The sequence below is a fragment of the Podarcis muralis genome, chromosome 2, assembly GCF_964188315.1.
Source record: "Podarcis muralis chromosome 2, rPodMur119.hap1.1, whole genome shotgun sequence".
Lineage (NCBI taxonomy): Eukaryota > Metazoa > Chordata > Lepidosauria > Squamata > Lacertidae > Podarcis > Podarcis muralis.
Window position 1 is genome coordinate 21,657,133 of NC_135656.1, and position 17,756 is coordinate 21,674,888.

At 40.8% G+C, this 17,756-nt stretch overlaps 1 protein-coding gene across 2 annotated transcripts in view; it reads left to right on the forward strand.

Annotated features, from left to right (window-relative positions):
- The window catches only part of SARNP (SAP domain containing ribonucleoprotein), a 56,651-nt gene that overhangs the window by 7,494 nt on the left and 31,401 nt on the right, over positions 1-17,756 (forward strand). For both annotated transcript variants that reach the window (XM_028712274.2, XM_028712282.2), the window contains exons 3-8: positions 3,577-3,623; positions 5,568-5,635; positions 9,643-9,694; positions 13,702-13,775; positions 14,838-14,866; positions 16,193-16,218. In XM_028712274.2, the coding sequence (XP_028568107.2) occupies positions 3,577-3,623; positions 5,568-5,635; positions 9,643-9,694; positions 13,702-13,775; positions 14,838-14,866; positions 16,193-16,218 (296 nt within the window). The remainder of the gene's footprint in view (positions 1-3,576; positions 3,624-5,567; positions 5,636-9,642; positions 9,695-13,701; positions 13,776-14,837; positions 14,867-16,192; positions 16,219-17,756) is intronic.

The following is a 17,756-nucleotide window of genomic DNA, read 5'->3' on the forward strand; positions in this document are numbered from 1 at the left end:
TCTGATAAATTGGTGGGAAGTGTTCGAAGACAGAAGTCCCCTGGCTGGGCCGGGACGATATGGGATTGGGGGGCCAACTCCCATCTCTTGTGAGGGTGCAATTAGTGCCAGTGCCTTCTGTCAAGAGTTTGGGTGTAATCCTCGATGCCTCCCTTTGCAGGTACAATGGTGGAGTACAGCTACAACAAAGGCGGCATTTTCCCATCACCGTGCTAAGCAGTTGGTCCTTTACCTCTCTCGCCCTGATCTCGCCACTGTGATGCATGTGACGGTCACCTCCAGGCTTCATTGTTGTAACTCACTCTATGTGGGGCTGCCCTTTAAACTGACTCAGAAACTCCAGCGGGTGCAGAATGCCGCGGCGAGACTCCTTATGAGGTCTTCGCTGCGGGATCACATTCATCCAGTGCTATACCAGCGGCACTGGCTCCTGGTGGAGTACAGGATCAGGTTTAAGGTGCTGGTTTTAACCTTTAAAGCCCTATACGGCCTAGGACCCTCGTAACTACGGGACTGCCTCTCCTGGTACGCCCCACCGAGGACCTTATGGTCTGCAAATAATAACACCTTGGGGATCCCGGACCTCAGAGAGATTAGGCTGGCCTCAATCAGGGCCAGGGCCTTTTCGGCCTTGGCCCCAGCCTGATAGAACGCTCTGCCACAAGAGATCAGGGCCTGCAAGACCAAGTTGTTCCGCCAGGCCTTTGGTCAGGGCTCAGCCTGACTCTCCTTTTCTTTTTGAATATGTATAAGAACAAATATTTGTATAAGAACGAATATTCCATTCTAGGAATAGTTATGAAAGGGATAAAAAAAAGTATTCATGCAAATCTGTGGTGGAGGCACACAGGTATGGTCTCCACTTCTCAAAAAAGATATTGTAGAACTAGAGGAGTAGTAGAAAAGGACAATGAAAATTATCAGGGAGCTGGTGTAACTCCCCTATGTGGAAAGGCTATAATGTTTGGGGCTGTTTCGTTTAGAATAATGAGTAAGGGGAGAGAAGGCAGAGGGATATAAAATTATGTATGGTGTAAAGCAGGGGTGGCCAACTCCCAAGAGACTACAATCTACTCACAGAGTTATAAACTGGCATTGGGGGGTTCAGGTCAAAGCTTTTTTTAGGAAGGAAAGCCCTGTTTTGGGGGGGGGGTGCAGGGCAAAAATGTTGAGCCAGTGATCACAATCTACCTGTTGAACGTGTCTTGTGTAAAGAAATTAGATGGATAAAAACTTTTCTCCCTCGATACATTACAATCTGAATTGTAGAGTTGGGACCTCAAATGTCATCTAGTCCAACCCTCACAATGCAGGAATTTCTGCTAGATCATACATGACATATCCTTTCCACATGTACTAGAATCATAAAATCATAGACTTGTAGAGTTGGAATGCACCATGAGGGTCATATAGTCCAACCCCTTGCAATGCAGGAGTCTTTTGCCCAACATGGGGCTCGAACCCACAACCAGCTGAGCTATCCCAGCAAAACTACTGCCAATCCACGTATCCCCCATCTTATTTTTATTCAGCTGGATATTCCTGCCTAAGTGTAGAAATTTACATTTGTTCCTATAGAAATTACTTTGGTTAGTTTTGGCCCAGTTCTCCAGTCTCTTAAGGTCATCTTGAATCTTGATTCTGTCTTCAGTGGCATTGGCTACCCCTCCCAGTTTGGTGTCTTCTGCAAATTTGATGAGCATCCCCTCAAAACCTTCATCCAGGTCGTTTTAGAAACAACAACATCCAATGAGGGTGAATGGTGGGAAATTCAAGACAAAAGGAAATATACCTTTGCACATGCCAGCACATTGTCAGTTCATGACATGCCTGGTGTCCTGCCTCTGTCCCTTTCCTCCACACGCTCAGCTCCATAATACCTCTAGTCAGTGCTTTTTTTCTGGGTGGACGCAGGGGGACACGTACCCCTAAACATTTTGTGAATCTAAGTTTGGCCTCATTGGATTGCACAGAGTTTTTAAGTCCAGTCCCCCCCTAGCTTTTTGTACATGATAAGGATGCCGCGATCTACCAGGATCAGCCAGGGATCTACCGGTAGATCATGATCTACTGGTTGGATATCCCTGCTTTATAGTAATCCAGACGGGAAACTCTCAGAACATGGATCATCACTGTGGCTAGGCTAATGTTGTCCATGATCAGTTGCAGCGGGCAAACCAGGAGTAGGAAAATGAGAGTACCCCTAAACATTTTTTTTTAGAAAAAAGCGCTGCCTCTAGTGCTATACCAGGGGTCAGCAACCTGCGGCTCCGGAGCCGCATGTGGCTCTTTTACACCTTTGCCGCGGCTCTGGGGCGGATACTAGCGAGGGGAGGAGGCGCATTGTGTGCCCCGACACTCCCCACTGTTTTAAATGTCGCAATGGTTTTGCAGCTCCCAGTTTTTTTTCTTCGGTCCAAGTGGCTCTTTTTGTCTTAAAGGTTGCAGACCCCTGTGCTATACGATGCTTTATAGTAATCCAGATGGGAAACTCTCAGAACATGGATCATCACTGTGGCTAGGCTAACGTTGTCAATGAACAGTTGCAGTGGGTAAAACAGCCAAAGCTGCCAAAAGACTCTATGAGCCACTTAGACCACCTGGGCCACAAGTGACAATGCTAGATCAAGGAATACCCCCAAGCTGCATTACTGCTTTTTCAAGGAGGGTGCAGCCTCATCCAGAGCAGGATACTCACCAGTGTCGCTTGTGTTTGCCATTCATTTTCTGATGCCTTTCCATAGAGTGTCACTTCGTCTCTCCTTGTGGAGGTGGTGAGACACTACTAGTCTAGGAGAGAAAATTGAGTACAGATGAATGCAACCTCACACCCTCCTTCTCTTCTGCCTTGCAGCCTAAATTAAAGATTGGTTTACAGCGTGTTCCTTCAATGAGAATCACTTCTAAATTTACTTTTTTAGGATTGCAATGGAGTGGAGAACCTCCAACCTATGCCCTGCCAGGGGGTGAACTTTGGCCCGTAAGGCCATTTCCCCCAAACTCTGCCCACTGATGATGTCAGCTAGGGCAGGGCTTCTTGCGTGTTCAGTGAAAGCAAGCAGACCTGAGTTTATTCTTCATCGCTGTGCAATGCAGGCATCAGTTGTAATAGGGACTTCTCTGTCACACGGTGATAAAGAAACAGGCACTTGTTTTGCAGTACTGTACTTTACTGTACCCTAATACACTAGTGTGGTGTAGTGGTTAAGAGCAGTGGACTCGTAATCTGGTGAACTGGGTTCGATTCCCCGCTCCTCCACATGCAGCTGCTGGGTGACCTTGGGCTAGTCACTCTTCTCTGAAGTCTCTCAGCCCCACTCACCTCACATAATGTTTGTTGTGGGGGAGGAAGGAAAAGGAGATTGTTAGCCACTTTGAGACTCCTTAGGGTAGTGATAAAGCGGAATATCAAATCCAAACTCTTCTTCTAACTTGGATGTTGTTTTGGTTATTTTAATTTAATAATATGAAACTAAAATAGAAGCTTTTGTCTTGATGGAGACCACTAAGATCTTTGTACACACAACATGTAAAATATACTTTAGTAATTTTTCATTTCCCCTTGATTTCTTGTAGCTGAGGAGGAAGCAAATGAAGAGGATGTCTTAGGAGAAGAAACAGAGGTAAATTATAGTTTAGTGTAAGAAAGTTATTTAATGATGTAGTTCAGTTAACTTGTATTATGTTCCATCCTGATCTTGGCTGATCTTTATCTTTTTGTTTTTGGTAATAGGATGCATAGTGATAAGGATCCATGTCACAAGTGTATTAAAACTGTTCATCATTTGAACTAGTTTAATTGAAAGCTCTTTTGGGTCAATGTCTTTAGTAGGCAATTGCTTATAAAACATATAATTAGGAATATATCTAGCACTGATGTTAAATGATGCTCATGATTAGGAAGCCATAGAGAATATATTGATTGGAGAATTGGAGATGTGCAACTGTGTTCATTTAAGATTTTTGAATGAAGTGTCTGATAACCAGCTACAAATCTTTAATAAAATATGTACTTTTTGTCACTTGTAGATCTAGAACTAGAAGGGTGACATGTAAGGTCTTTTGCATCCAACACATTTTTCTGAGGTGGAAGAGAGGAGCTTGTTTTCAAGTGATTTTGCTGAGATGGTTTATATGTGAAGAGCGAGCAAGGCTGTTGCAGGGCGGAGGGGGTTTGCTGAAATGCTCAGTGATTCTAAGTAATGTATATTCTGCGCTACAGTTTCCTGTACTGCAAATGTACACATTAAACGGTGGTTGAGTTTGAATTTATCATTCTTCATACAACTGTTTTTACTATTTGTGGTTACTAAAATATTGCTTTGCTAAGAGATTAGTTTTTAGCAAGATGCATAAAATGGGAAACCTGGGTTTGTATTTTATTAACTTTAAGGTTAACTGAAGTTATAGAATAGTCAAGGAATTGAATGCTTGTTTATTACCACTGTGTCCCAGTATTAGTGTGGGAGTGCACACTGAAATTACTCAGGGTTTATTTCATGATTACAAAGCTTGTATTTAATTAAGGTTGCAAAAAACTGAATCCATCCTGCCAATAGTCTGAAAGAGATTGAATTTTAAGTAGTATTTCTAAGCTCAAGCAACACTGAGTAATCACATTTCTGATTCCAGTTCTAGATTAGTTTTTTGTTTTGTTTTGTCTTGTTTTTAGAATGTAGACTGCTTAGTGAGTTATTTGTGAATCTTTTTTTTTAAAAAAAAAAAAACAACAACCCATAAAGTGCAATGTAATCTTGCGTGTCCCAGTTGCTTCACAAAAATTCAAATTATTTGGACGATCAGGCTTATATATACAGTAAACATGATTGCTGTTCATGCTGACATAAAATACTGTACATCTGGATAACTGAACTTTTTCAGCATTGGGGCTTTGGAACACATTTGTGCTCAGAAACATTGATGGTTTACATCAGTCCAATAAATAAACTATGATGCCCATAACATAATTTGGACTTCACCCAAAGAGTATTACATTCAGTTCTGAATTTAGCTATCTAAAATGCATAAGAACCACCCCCTAACTATTTACACAAATAAGTACAGTTGCACTTGTAACTTTTACAATTGTAAAAGCCAGTGCGGTGTAGTGGTTAAGAGCGGTAGTCACGTAATCTGGGGAACTGGGTTCGCGTCTCCGCTATCCACCTGCAGCTGCTGGGTGACCTTGGGCCAGTCACACTTCTTTGAAGTCTCTCAGCCCCACTCACCTCACAGGGTGTTTGTTGTGGGGAAGGAAGGGGAAGGAGAATGTTAGCCGCTTTGAGACTCCTGAAGGGGAGTGAAAGGCGGGATATCAAATCCAAACTCTTCTTGTGCTCCACTGATGCACAAAATGGTCGCGGCCTGTATGTAAATTTGCCCACAAGACTTTGCAAGGTTGAGATTCTATTCATGTTTAAGGTCCCATTGAACTCTGGTTCCTATGTCCAATAAGATTTGCATCGTATCAGACGGTTATCTGCAGTTCTCATTAACATCTTTTGTGAGGCTTATATTCACTTTGTTCTCTAGGTTTACCTCTCTCCTTTTGACTGTTTATGTTGCAGGAGGAAGAACAGAAGCCCACAGATGCTCCTATCAAAGAGGAAGTAGCTATTGAGAAATCAACTGAAGTGTAATTATCTGCCCTTCATAAGCTAGAACGTATTGGTCAAACATTAATGTGTTTGTTTACCTTCAGTATTTGTGTGCCACCTGACCACTGAGACTTTGTCGTTATATGAATCTGTAACTCTATAGATGAATGGATGACTAGTGGTGGCTAGGGATCACATGTTGAATACTTTGGCTTTTTTGGAAATCGCAAACCAGAAGGCTAGCTAAAAGTTAAAATTAAATGTAGACCCTTATGGAATTGACAAAGTCCCATATTCTTTTATAGAACATCCAAGCTATTGGACATCTTTGCATGTAGGGATTTACTCTATCATCCTTGAGCCAAATGTCTATGGCAATCCAACCTCAAAATCTCTTAAGGCTACATATATTTTGAACTTAATAAAGAAGTAAGAATTTTTCACCAATATAATAAAAATGTTGCACCATGGAAAGCTAAATTTTGTAACCTAAGTAGTTTTACCATATCTCTCCCTCCACCCCCGGAATGGCATTAGCTCCCTAGTCTCTTGTCAGTCTATTGTCTTTCTCTCTCTCTCTTAACAGAGAATCTCACATTCGGTTCTTGTTAGCCTTTGTAGGTGTAAGAAGAATTGTTAGAGCCATCTTGGCGTTAGTAAAGACAAAGCAAAAGTACACAGTTTAGCTTGCAAAGCTCATTCTCGTTCCACATCAAGGAATGGGCAAGTTGTAAAAAAGAAAAGGGCCACCTGTGTCAACGACATGCTTTAAAGGCTAAAATAGAGAAGCAAATTGCCCATTTGTCCCTTGTGCCATTCATCAGCTAAACATTTGAAGGGGTATGCAGCCTACTCCTGACCCTCATGCACACAAACTGTGCAGGGAAAAGAGGTCAAGGAGGGTGAACTACCACCGCCCCTAGCAATTACGTTGCATCTCCTAACCGGGTTGCCTCACATTTTGAGATGTGTGGTTTTAAGATAGATAAAATATAGCAGGTCTGTGTGTTTTATGAGCAGATCCCATATCCTTGCTCTTCTAGCTGCTTTCAGCTTCCTTATCAGACTGAACCAGATGCACAAGGATTTCTCGCTATAGTAATTGCATGCAGTGTCCTGAATTACCTGAGGGCACAGTTTTCACATTCGCTAGGTGTATTTCTTTATTAATTGTTTGGAATACGTTCACTTCGCTTTTCATCCCCATAGCGCTCTCAAGGCAGCTTACAGAGAAAAGATAATAAAACAACTTATTGAACCAGCAAAACCCTTTGGAACAAAAGTATTTTGTTCTCAATTATTAGAAGGTAATTAGAATAAAGTACTCTAATTGTCCCAATTCATATTTAGACCTTTTTCTGGCCAATTCTTCCAGCTGTAGAAATTAGGTACATTTTTTTTCATTTTTATCAGATGGCAAAATAGAGCTGAGGAGAAGACAAGTGATTATTTGGGAGAATAAGGTGCTGCTACCGTAATTTGCATTATGGAGGTCCCTGCTCTGTTTTATGTATACGTTGTGCCTTTCTTGGCACCAAAGTCATTGGAATGTAGAAGCACTGAATTCAGTGGAGCTCACCCACAGATAACAGGTTAGGATTGTAGTCTTAGAAGCTTGAATATTTTATGCCAGTGGCGTTTGTGCATAATGTGAAAGGGTGAGTACAGTTCTAAGGGAATAAGTTATTAGTTCAAGCTATGGCTGTATTCATGGTGCAATGAGAAAAAATTATCTGGATCATTGGTTCATTTTCTGTGCAAATATATGGGAAAATTCCTATTGAATGAAAATTACAAGCTTGAGTTTCTAACCATCATTCCCATAAATACCAGTCAGGTGTTGCTATCTGCCCTATATTTATTGGGATTTTTGATTTGAATGACTGTTGTTGCAGCATATTATTACATAACCCTGATCTATTAGCAATTAGTAGCAACCCAAAAAGCATACAATTTGACCAAATCCTATGCTGTACAGCTGAATTTTCAGTTTGGAGACCACGATTATGTGAATTTTAGTGTAGTGGCTGTTCCTAGGCAGCAGGGGGTGCCCTTTCTCTGCATCACAAACAGAAGGCAGCAAACAGTGCTGCAGGGGTAACAAGTCCCTGGTTCCTGTTCTGAATTGCTTCCTGTGAAAAAGTCATTAAACCATTACTACCTTTCAGGGCATAAAATAGAAAAACTGTCCAGGAATCCTGAACAAAAGCCATCCATTTCTCTAAATGGGAGACCTTAATGAGTCAGGCTATGACCCACTGTTTTATGGGAGCTGTTTGGAGGAGGAGGATGCTGTTTCATTTAGCCTGGGAACTTCCGAACTTTGCATCTTCTTCCTTTGTTTTCTTTTGCAAACCTCAACCCTGTTTTCAGAGCATAAACTTCCAAGCACGCCCACTCCATTATATTTTTGTTTGAGTTGTTTACTGGCTCCCATTGCACATTGTTAAAGAAGTGTGTGTTTGAAATGGAGCTATAGCTGACCTGGCCAAAAGTCAACCATAGCTGTCCCATGAACTACAACACAGCAGTCCCTTTGTGAAAATGTGGTCATAAAAGAATAAAGATCTGACGGCGTATAGCATAAGCTTGAGGTTTCTTGTTGGGGTTGGCTGTTCATCGTAAGTGGTTTATACCGGTTATACTATGCGAATGATTACATGCTAAATAGGACCTCATTTATCTAACTGGTGTAGAACGCACCCAACTATTTGAATATGTAATTCAAACTTCAGATAAAGAGTCCAGTTTACATTGGCATGTGAGAGAGACAGTGAGTCTGGAGTTCTGTAATGTCTCTTGGTTCGTCATCTTCATACTTTGCCTATTCCCTTTATTCTTCCTATCCTTTCAAGTTGAATGACATCTGTTTCATACAGAGTTGAAGATAATTTCATTCTTTTCAAGGTTGTACAGATAACTGGGGTTTAAACAGAGGCTAAATACGAGGATTGTCACCATACAAGCAGAAAGTGACTACCAAGCTCCATCTTGCTAGAGCAGAGATGGAACCCATGAGTTGATTAAAGGTTTGCCCTTATCAAGACAGCATACTTACCTTTACACAGTCAAATTCTTTCTTTTGTACCCCCGGTTCTCTTTATAATATATATCCATGCATACATTAATTGACTCATGGAGTACTATGTGAACTGCAGACTCGGTTCAGTATCAGCACGTGCTGTTACTGTTGCCTGTCTCTTCCTGGTTGGAAACTATATAGTCTGTAAGCAATCACGTTTCTTGTTGGTTTCTGAGCATGTACAAAATTTAAATTAACAAACTGGCTGACCATCCACCAGGCCATTAGGCACACAGATCCCGTTTAGTGATTTCATCTTTTATTCCATCTTCAAATCTAATTTTTTACAATGTATTTTGTATCATTTTACTGTTACTTAGGTCTCATTCAATATATATGTATGTTTCTACATATATTTTACAAATTCCAAAATATCTTGTTACCATATCAGTTAATGCAATATGCAACTTTCCCTAATCTTACCTTCAATTGATACTACATTTTCCAGGGTATCTTTGCCAATGTAATTTCCTACTAAATTCCTACATTTATCTTAAATAAAATATTGTTTATGACCACATAAAATTAATTCTGAGGAAGTTTGGATTTCATAATCAATTATCTCTTATTCCACCACCCCACCCATTTTTAAATTTTTTTAAATCAGTACCACCAGATGCTGATTTTTAATGCCTCCTTATCCTGGTATTGCCAGTATTTCACTGAATTGTGTCAATATAGCTTCCTATTTTTTAAAGCAGTATATTATTGAAGTAGAACACCTCGTATTAAAATAGTGTTTACTGAGCATTTTTCAAATATAAATTATTGTTACACTGACAACAGCTTTAGGGAAGACAGGACAGACTTCTGGAGCTCAAACAGAAACTGCAGTCATAGTCAAATGTCCTTCAAAAACCACTTGCAGGAAATAGTTCAGGCTTGGCTACAGATTAAATTGTTGAAAATAGACACAGTTGATATGTTATTTATGCTTCAGTCTGTCAATTTATCTTCCTCTAGAGGTGCAGAGAAGAAGGTGGTGAAAATTGCCTCAGAAATTCCACAAACTGAGGTAAGGTTTTCTCTTTTTTCAATTATTTTCATCTGAGTTTAACAACTAGGCTCCCACATTTGGAAATAGTGTTCTGTCTCCACCATAATTTTAGCACATGTAGCTCAGATTTGGCCAGTGTTTTATAGCGTATGTTACTGAGTTTTTCTGTTTCTAGTCTGCTGTTGGTCTGCTATTACCAGGTTGTTCACCTTTCTCTCTCCTCTGCTTTTGGGCACTAGAAAGAGATATTGGGAGCATCTGCTTCCCATTGTAAACAAACCACAGTTCTCACAAAGCATAGTTTAAACAAAACACAGTTCCTGGAGTTCAGCCATCATGGAGAATCTTGGCTTGTTTATTGTAGAAAGATGGGGAACGGGGACTGCTTGAGCCATTTTACATAGCAGGAAGCAATATCCCCCCCCCCCCATTTCCTCTGAACTGCTTCTGTATAATAAAGTCATAGGTGCATTCACATTAACACTAAGCCATATATTAGTGCTATGTAGTTGAGCCCAAGTATGTTTCTCTCCTTCCCCTGCTTTTACATGACGAGGAGGAGGACTTCAGCAAAGTTTAGCTTTACTTTTAAAGAACCTGGGCTTAATATTACATTTGAACCAGGGATTCTTATTTGAAACAGACTCTTGTCAGTTCTTAACCAGCTTCAGACCATAGGCTATGAAGTTCGTTTGTTCAACTAACTGTTTAGCTTAAACCAGGGTTCTTGGTTCAAATGTAATGTTAAAAAGTGAAATAAACTCTGCTGAAGTCATCTTTCTGGCCATGAAGGAAGAGGAGAGGGTTGAGGGAAACATGTAAACCTTACACCATGCTTGGGTTTGTACAGGCTAAGCCATGGTCCAGCACGGCAGTAGCCAACACTGTGCCTGCCAGAAATTGTGAACTGCAACTCTGATCAATCCTGACACGATATTGGCTACCCCTTGTGCTAAGCTGTCAGAGAGTTGGAAGGAGGGAGTTTGATCACTGCAGATGCTGACAGCAGTCACGAAATTAAAAGACACCTGCTTCTTGGGAGAAAAGCAATGACAAACCTAGACAGCATCTTAAAAAGCAGAGACATCACCTTGCCAACAAAGGTCCGTATAGTTAAAGCTATGGTTTTCCTAGTAGTGATGTATGGAAGTGAGAGCTGGACCATAAAGAAGGCTGATCGCCAAAGAATTGATGCTTTTGAATTATGGTGCTGGAGGAGACTCTTGAGAGTCCCATGGACTGCAAGAAGATCAAACCCATCCATTCTGAAGGAAATCAGCCCTGAGTGCTCACTGGAAGGACAGATCGTGAAGCTGAGGCTCCAGTACTTTGGCCACCTCATGAGAAGAGAAGACTCCCTGGAAAAGACCCTGATGTTGGGAAAGATGGAGGGCACAAGGAGAAGGGGACGACAGAGGACGAGATGGTTGGACAGTGTTCTCGAAGCTACCAGCATGAGTTTGACCAAACTGCAGGAGGCAGTGGAAGACAGGAGTGCCTGACGTGCTCTGGTCCATGGGGTCACGAAGAGTCGGGCATGACTAAACAACAAGTCTAATCTCCTGCCAATGCAGGAATCCCCTACTATTGCATCACTGATAAGCAGCTTTCCCCACTTCTGCCTAAAAACTGAAAAGGTTAGCTTTGGATTCAGTAGTTTGTACTGTGTCTTATTAGCCTTAATTCTCCTATGCCACATATATCTGTTGCAGAAGTCTCTCTTAGCTTTATGATGTGTAGCTCTATTGCAATTAGTAAATGAATGCAGCCTGTGTTATCTTTTGGCTTACATTGGCAAGAGAGATCACTAGACCAGTTTTGGAGAACTGATTACTTGTTATTTCGCAGTGTGAGATGAAATGTATTTGCTATGCCTCCATATCTGCCCTTCAAATTGTTCTCTTCTCATTCTGTGGCTCTTTCTCCACACTCGCGTTAGGAACTGCTTCCAACATTAAAGGAGATAGGGACACGTCTGTAATTCTGTCTCTTATACAGAGTTTGGCCTTCTTCTAAGGGAGCAAAGGGTTCTGTGGATAAACCTGGCATACACTTTCTCTCTTACATCTGTTTGGCTTCCTTAATCCTTTATTTTCATCACTTTCCACTGCGCTCTCTCTAACTGAGGAAGCTGATATGAAAACACAAGTCTGTCTCCCTGCTGTTCAACTGTCACCTTCAAGATCTAATCTGCCTGTAAGCTGAGCACAGCAATTGAGGACTGATGTCACAAATCATGGATTATTACTTTGGTGGGGCAAGTAACCAGAAACAATAAATAGAAAATTATCTGAAATGGAGCTGGTACTGAAAGAGTGACGTCTTCTAAACTTTGTGGGAAGCCTTCATCAAGGGATCATTAAATTATTCTACTTGCGTCTTCTCTTGCTCCCTCTGCTTTCGATTTGCAAGTCTGCCAAACTCCATTCTTTCTCAAATCCCTTGATGTTTCATGAAACTTTTAAACTTTATAATGTAAATACCTTCCAGACTCAATTGACGTACCTAGTGTATCATGACCTTCTCAGAGCAACAGGGTTTTATTTTCAGCACTGTCATTAAGGGTGCTGCACTTGAACTGCTTTCAGGTCACATAAGGAATTGAGATTCTTCTCAACTTGTAGAAAACCTCACTTTAGTGAACAAGTTTACTGTTTGCAAGAATTAGCAATGGGTTGTGCTGTCCAATGAAGGGTTCGTGCATTTCTTAGGTTGACAGTAGGTCATACCATGAAGTGTTTTAATTTGATCGTCATAGATATGTTGCTGCATCCATGAAGCTTTTAGCCATTAGGATGAAGCTATCTTCTTTTTATGCAGAAATACTTTATATGTTGGGCTTTCTGCATGTTTCATACAGTTATTTATTGTAAGTAACTATATTTCTATGTCTGATCATCTTTCATTTACACCACAAACGAACGTACGTTGAATCATGTGTTCCATGCAAAATTATTTATTTGTGAAAAGTAGCCTTTTTATGAGCCTATGACAGCAAATGTTCTTGGACTCCTGCCATGTTCTGTAAAACAATTTTGCTTTTCATTTGTAAGAGAGATTTTATCTTAACTTCTGATGAAGTTCTGTTTTGCATGTTTCCGGATCAACTGTGATCTGTTTGAGCTGTCACTTGCTTTCTGCAGCTAGGTGGGGAAATAAGCTGCTCATTTTGTATTCATGCCGGGGCTGCTATTCCTGTGACTTCTGGGCAGAGCTTTTTCTGGTTGAAATGTGCAACATTACTGCCAACATCTATTTCAGCTGCCCTGGTTGTGTATGTGTCTGAAGCAGGTACACATATCCCTTCATAGTAGCTAAGATAGGAGTAGCCAATACAGCGCTCTTCTGATGCTATCAGCCCCAGCCAACATGGCGAATTTAATAGATGATGGTAGTTGTAATCCTGCAACATCTGTGGCACACCACGTTGGCGACCTCTGAGCTAAACGTTCTTCTAAATACCGATGGCTATAGCAAAGGGCATGAGGTTACATACCATATATTGTGTTGGCTAAAGAGAAACCGGGCTTCTGAACAGAAGCATGTCTGCTGGAACAGCCATTTGCACTATTCTGCCTCTCTCTTGTTAAGGGATTGGCGCTGTATTCTTGGTAGTTTAAAATTTTGCCTACCTCAATATGCTCTTAGCCACAAAGATGGATCATTTCATATCTACCAACAGAAACACAGGTTTACTGGGTGTTTACCACTTATTCTGTGTCCATATTGTCAGAGTTGTCGTAACCTCTGGCTCATTAAAACATGTTGATTGTTGCATCAGGAGAAACAGTCAGAGATTCTCAAGTAGAGATAGGAAATAGAAGTTGACAGTCTCAGTGTTTGGATGGACCTGGTGGTGTCTCACCGCAACAATTGCCCTGCTTCCATAGCATATTTTCTTCCAAATCTTGGAATAAGCAGAAAAGTTTAATAGGTGCAGGTGGGAATATACTTATGACTACTCATAAATGCATTATTTTTCTATATTGCCTAACATATTTGTATTTCTTTAACTTCCACTTTAGAGAATGCAGAAACGGGCAGAGAGATTCAATGTACCTGTGAGTTTGGAGAGTAAGAAGGCTGCACGAGCAGCTCGGTAAGTCTTTATTTGTTGTCATTATTTGTTTTCTGTCATTGCTTTTTAACCATTGCCTTGTGCAGGTCAAAGTTTATTATAGATGCATTGTGCAACTGATATGTTCTAGTTGTCTGCAGTGACTATGATGGAGGACCTTTGGAATTTGAGTTGTGGGTAACCAAAAATGGCTTCGTTGCTTTGTAGAGGTGCTTGCTTAAACCCTGAAAACTTTGCATGGCTTAAATAGAATTTCACAGTTGTCCTCATACTTCCATAGCCTATCCACAGTATTAAATCTTAGTCTTTCGTCAAAGAGAAGCTGTTTCATAGACTAAGTAACAATGGAAGATAGAAAGGGAATGGGGAAATATCCAAGATAATGTTTTAGAAAAACAAAAACAGGGCATAGTAGACTTCTCTCATAATATCCTTTTCCAGGTAGAAGTCTGTCTCCCCCCAGAAGATGTCAAAATTACCATAAAATCTATGAACAACTGGTTGTATGGTCAGTTCTTTTCACATGCTTTGAAATGTTAAGACAATCCTGAAATGAGACAAATAAATGAGGCAAATTATTATTATCATAAATTAAGTAATATCCCATGTTTTCACTTCTGTGCTGCTATTCATGAGCAACACAAATGGTCGTGAAAGGGATTAAAAAATGAGGAAAATACCATACAAGGTGTGTTTAACGTTACCATCTGCTGATAAGATACCTTGCTCTTCATATCAAGAAAAGTACATTGAAGACTTGTGAAAGATCCAGAGCTTTAAACATCCGATTATTAAACAATGAGTAATGGCAAGTAATATGCTACAAGGAAGAATAACCCACAATTTCCCTTTTGGACCATCTGTTCTGCTTGATTGGTGATTATCTTGTGAACAAGGCAGAAATGCTATGTAGATCCAACTTCGATTGCTGATCTGATTCAGTCTAGTAGTCTAGGTATGTCATGGCAGATTTACAAGGTAATTCGCAACTTAACTTGTATTAAAATTGTTTTCTAATCTATGTCATGGTTTAGAGACCCAAAACCTCAGAGTCCCTAACCAGGGTTTCTCTCTTCTCCACAGGTTTGGTATGCCTGCAGCTTCAACTAAAGGTATGTGATTCTTGAAGCAGTATCTCATATTTTTGCCTTCCTTTGAATGATTGTGACCATTTTTCTTCCAACCATGCTGTAAAAAGAGGGTTGAAAATGAAGTTTCATTGTCTTTGTACCCTTGCAAATACATTAGCAACATGGTTCCAGCCATGGTTATTCACTGGATTTTTAATCTCCTTGCAAGATCCTTTTGCTGATAAATTAATATAACAATCTTTTTTATGGAATTACATAGTAAATCCCAGAATAACCTGGATTTGGAAATACCATGTTTTTACTAAACCACTGGAAATCCAACCCGTGGCATCATTATGAACTAAATGTGATGGATTCTGCAGGTCTCTGAAGGGCCAAAGCAAGGACCAAAAGCTGTAGATGCAAGTGACAAAATTATTATTTGTCCCAGAGCTTAACTCTGGATTAACAGTTAGAATGAATGTTTGTATTTCTGTTAGAGGATAAATCATTTTAGAATTAAGGTGGTAACACATAGTACTAGCATGGACTTTCTAGAGAGTTGGTGTAGGCCACAGAACATGGCAGACCCCTGATGGAGTAACTGGCAGATACTAAAAGTCCCAGTGAGGCTTGTACTTTGGTACCTGGATATAGGATTGCAATCTTAAGAAAGTTCACAGAGAGAAAGTTTCCTTCCCATCCCATTTTGTTCAGGTGGGGCTCCCCAAGCTTCCTTGAGAAGCTTTTCGGAGATTGCAGGAAAGAGGAGAGAACAGGAAACATTTATTCTGCTAATGCCCTATTAATTTTAGAATCTAAGCCATTATAAAGGTAAAGGTAAAGGTACCCCTGCCCGTACGGGCCAGTCTTGCCAGACTCTGGGGTTGTGCGCTCATCTCACTCTATAGGCCGGGAGCCAGTGCTGTCCGCAGACACTTCCGGGTCACGTGGCCAGCGTGACATCGCTGCTCTGGCAAGCCAGAGCCGCACACGGAACACCGTTTACCTTCCCGCTAGAAAGCGGTCCCTATTTATCTACTTGCACCCGAAGGTGCTTTCGAACTGCTAGGTTGGCAGGCGCTGGGACCGAACGACAGGAGCGCACCCCGCCGCAGGGATTCGAACCGCCAACCTTTCGACCGGCAAGTCCTAGGTGCTGAGGCTTTAACCCACAGCGCCACCTGCGTCCCCTCTAAGCCATTATATATACTAATAAAAATTTCCACTTCAAGCATCTTTTGAGTCTCTCTTGCTTTAAGACCATTACTTTTATTTTAACCACTTTTTAAATTTACTATTTAGGCAATCGGAAGAAAGCTTGTTTCAGATATGATAATTTAAAATGGTTTTTGTTCCCTATTTCAGGTCTTGTGACAGAAAGTAAGACTACAGTAAGTAGCTACTTTGCTTACAGTTATAGCTGGCTTGGTTTTACAATGGTACTTCATTCATTAAAACTTGCTAGTGAATCCACCGGGGGGGGGGGGGAATTGACAGACAAAAACAGTATCTGAAAACTATGCTCTTTAGTGAGTGGGCACCTCAAGACAAGCATATAATTTTTATTTGGATCCAATTCTTTGAAATGTTTTGCTTTCTTTTTTCACTTTTTGTGGTTCTTTGATGCCTAATGGAGTAGAAGATGAGATGCATACTGCATGTCTATTGTGTTCTTTATTCCATTGCTAAAAGCAATTCTATCGTCTTAGGAAATCAGGTATATTAATTTGTTTTCTCCCATGTACAACTTCAGATTTTGTTGTTCTAGTTCAAAGGTAGTAAACCAAGCAAGAAGCCTTGCTGGTCGTCGTCCCCCCCCCCCCCCTGATTTTTCCTTCTCCTTGGCTTCCCCATATTCATTCTGTCACAAAGTTCATATCCAACAGATCTGTCCATTCTTTTTTGTTCTGTCGGATGAAAAACTGGTTCATTCTCTGGTTGTCTCCTCCATTACCTACTGCTAATTTGTTCTATTTGACCTTGCTTTGTTGCATCTCACTGCATCTAAAAAGCTGTTGCCCAAATTCATTTCTTCACTTTTTTTTTTATTAAGTTATATGACACATCTATTCAAATCTCTTCACTCACTCCCCCCCCCCGCCCATCCTGCACCAATACCTTGCCATTGCCATCAGACGTAACAGATTTGCCTCATCTTGTCTTTCTGCTGGCAGATCTTTGCTTATGACCTTCTTTGACAACAGTCAGTTCTTGAAAAGTCTTTATTTTCCTTCATGTGTCTCTTCACTTTCTCCCTTGCCTCTATGCCTGGAAGTTGCTCCTTCCCACTGCCACCTCTCCACCACTACCATCCCTCCCCTTCAAGCTTCTTTCTTCTGTGAAGCTTTTGGCTTAACCCTTCAGTTGTCACTTCTGGCCAAAATGATGTCTAAGCGTGGGCATTTGTTCGTATTCATCCTCCGATAAGACATGACTCTCTTATCGTCAAAATTTAGATTGTCAATTCTTTGAGATAGGAGCCTAACTCCTTTTAACCTATTAATCTACAACACGGCTACGCTTTTAGAACGTGTTGCTTATGTTACTTTGCAAAGCACTATGTGCACTACTGATAATAGTATTAAGAACAAAGGGCTAGTTGCCCTGCTAATTTAGGCAGTGTTTCTTGAGGATCGTTCTAGTAGAACAAATGCTAGTTTCAGTCTTCGGTTCTGCTGCTTACTTGGGAAGTACTTTGACAATATCATGAAGTAGATTCCCGCCTAAAGATTCCAGGGTCCCCTATAGCAGTGTTCCCCAACCTTGGGCCTCCAGCTGTTTTTGGACTACAACTCCCATCATCCCTCGCTAGCAAGACCAGTGGTCAAGGATGATGGGAATTGTAGTCCAAAAACAGCTGGAGACCCAAGGTTGGGGAACACTGCCCTATAGTATAAATCTTTGCAATATATGCTCATTTAGCATCTAT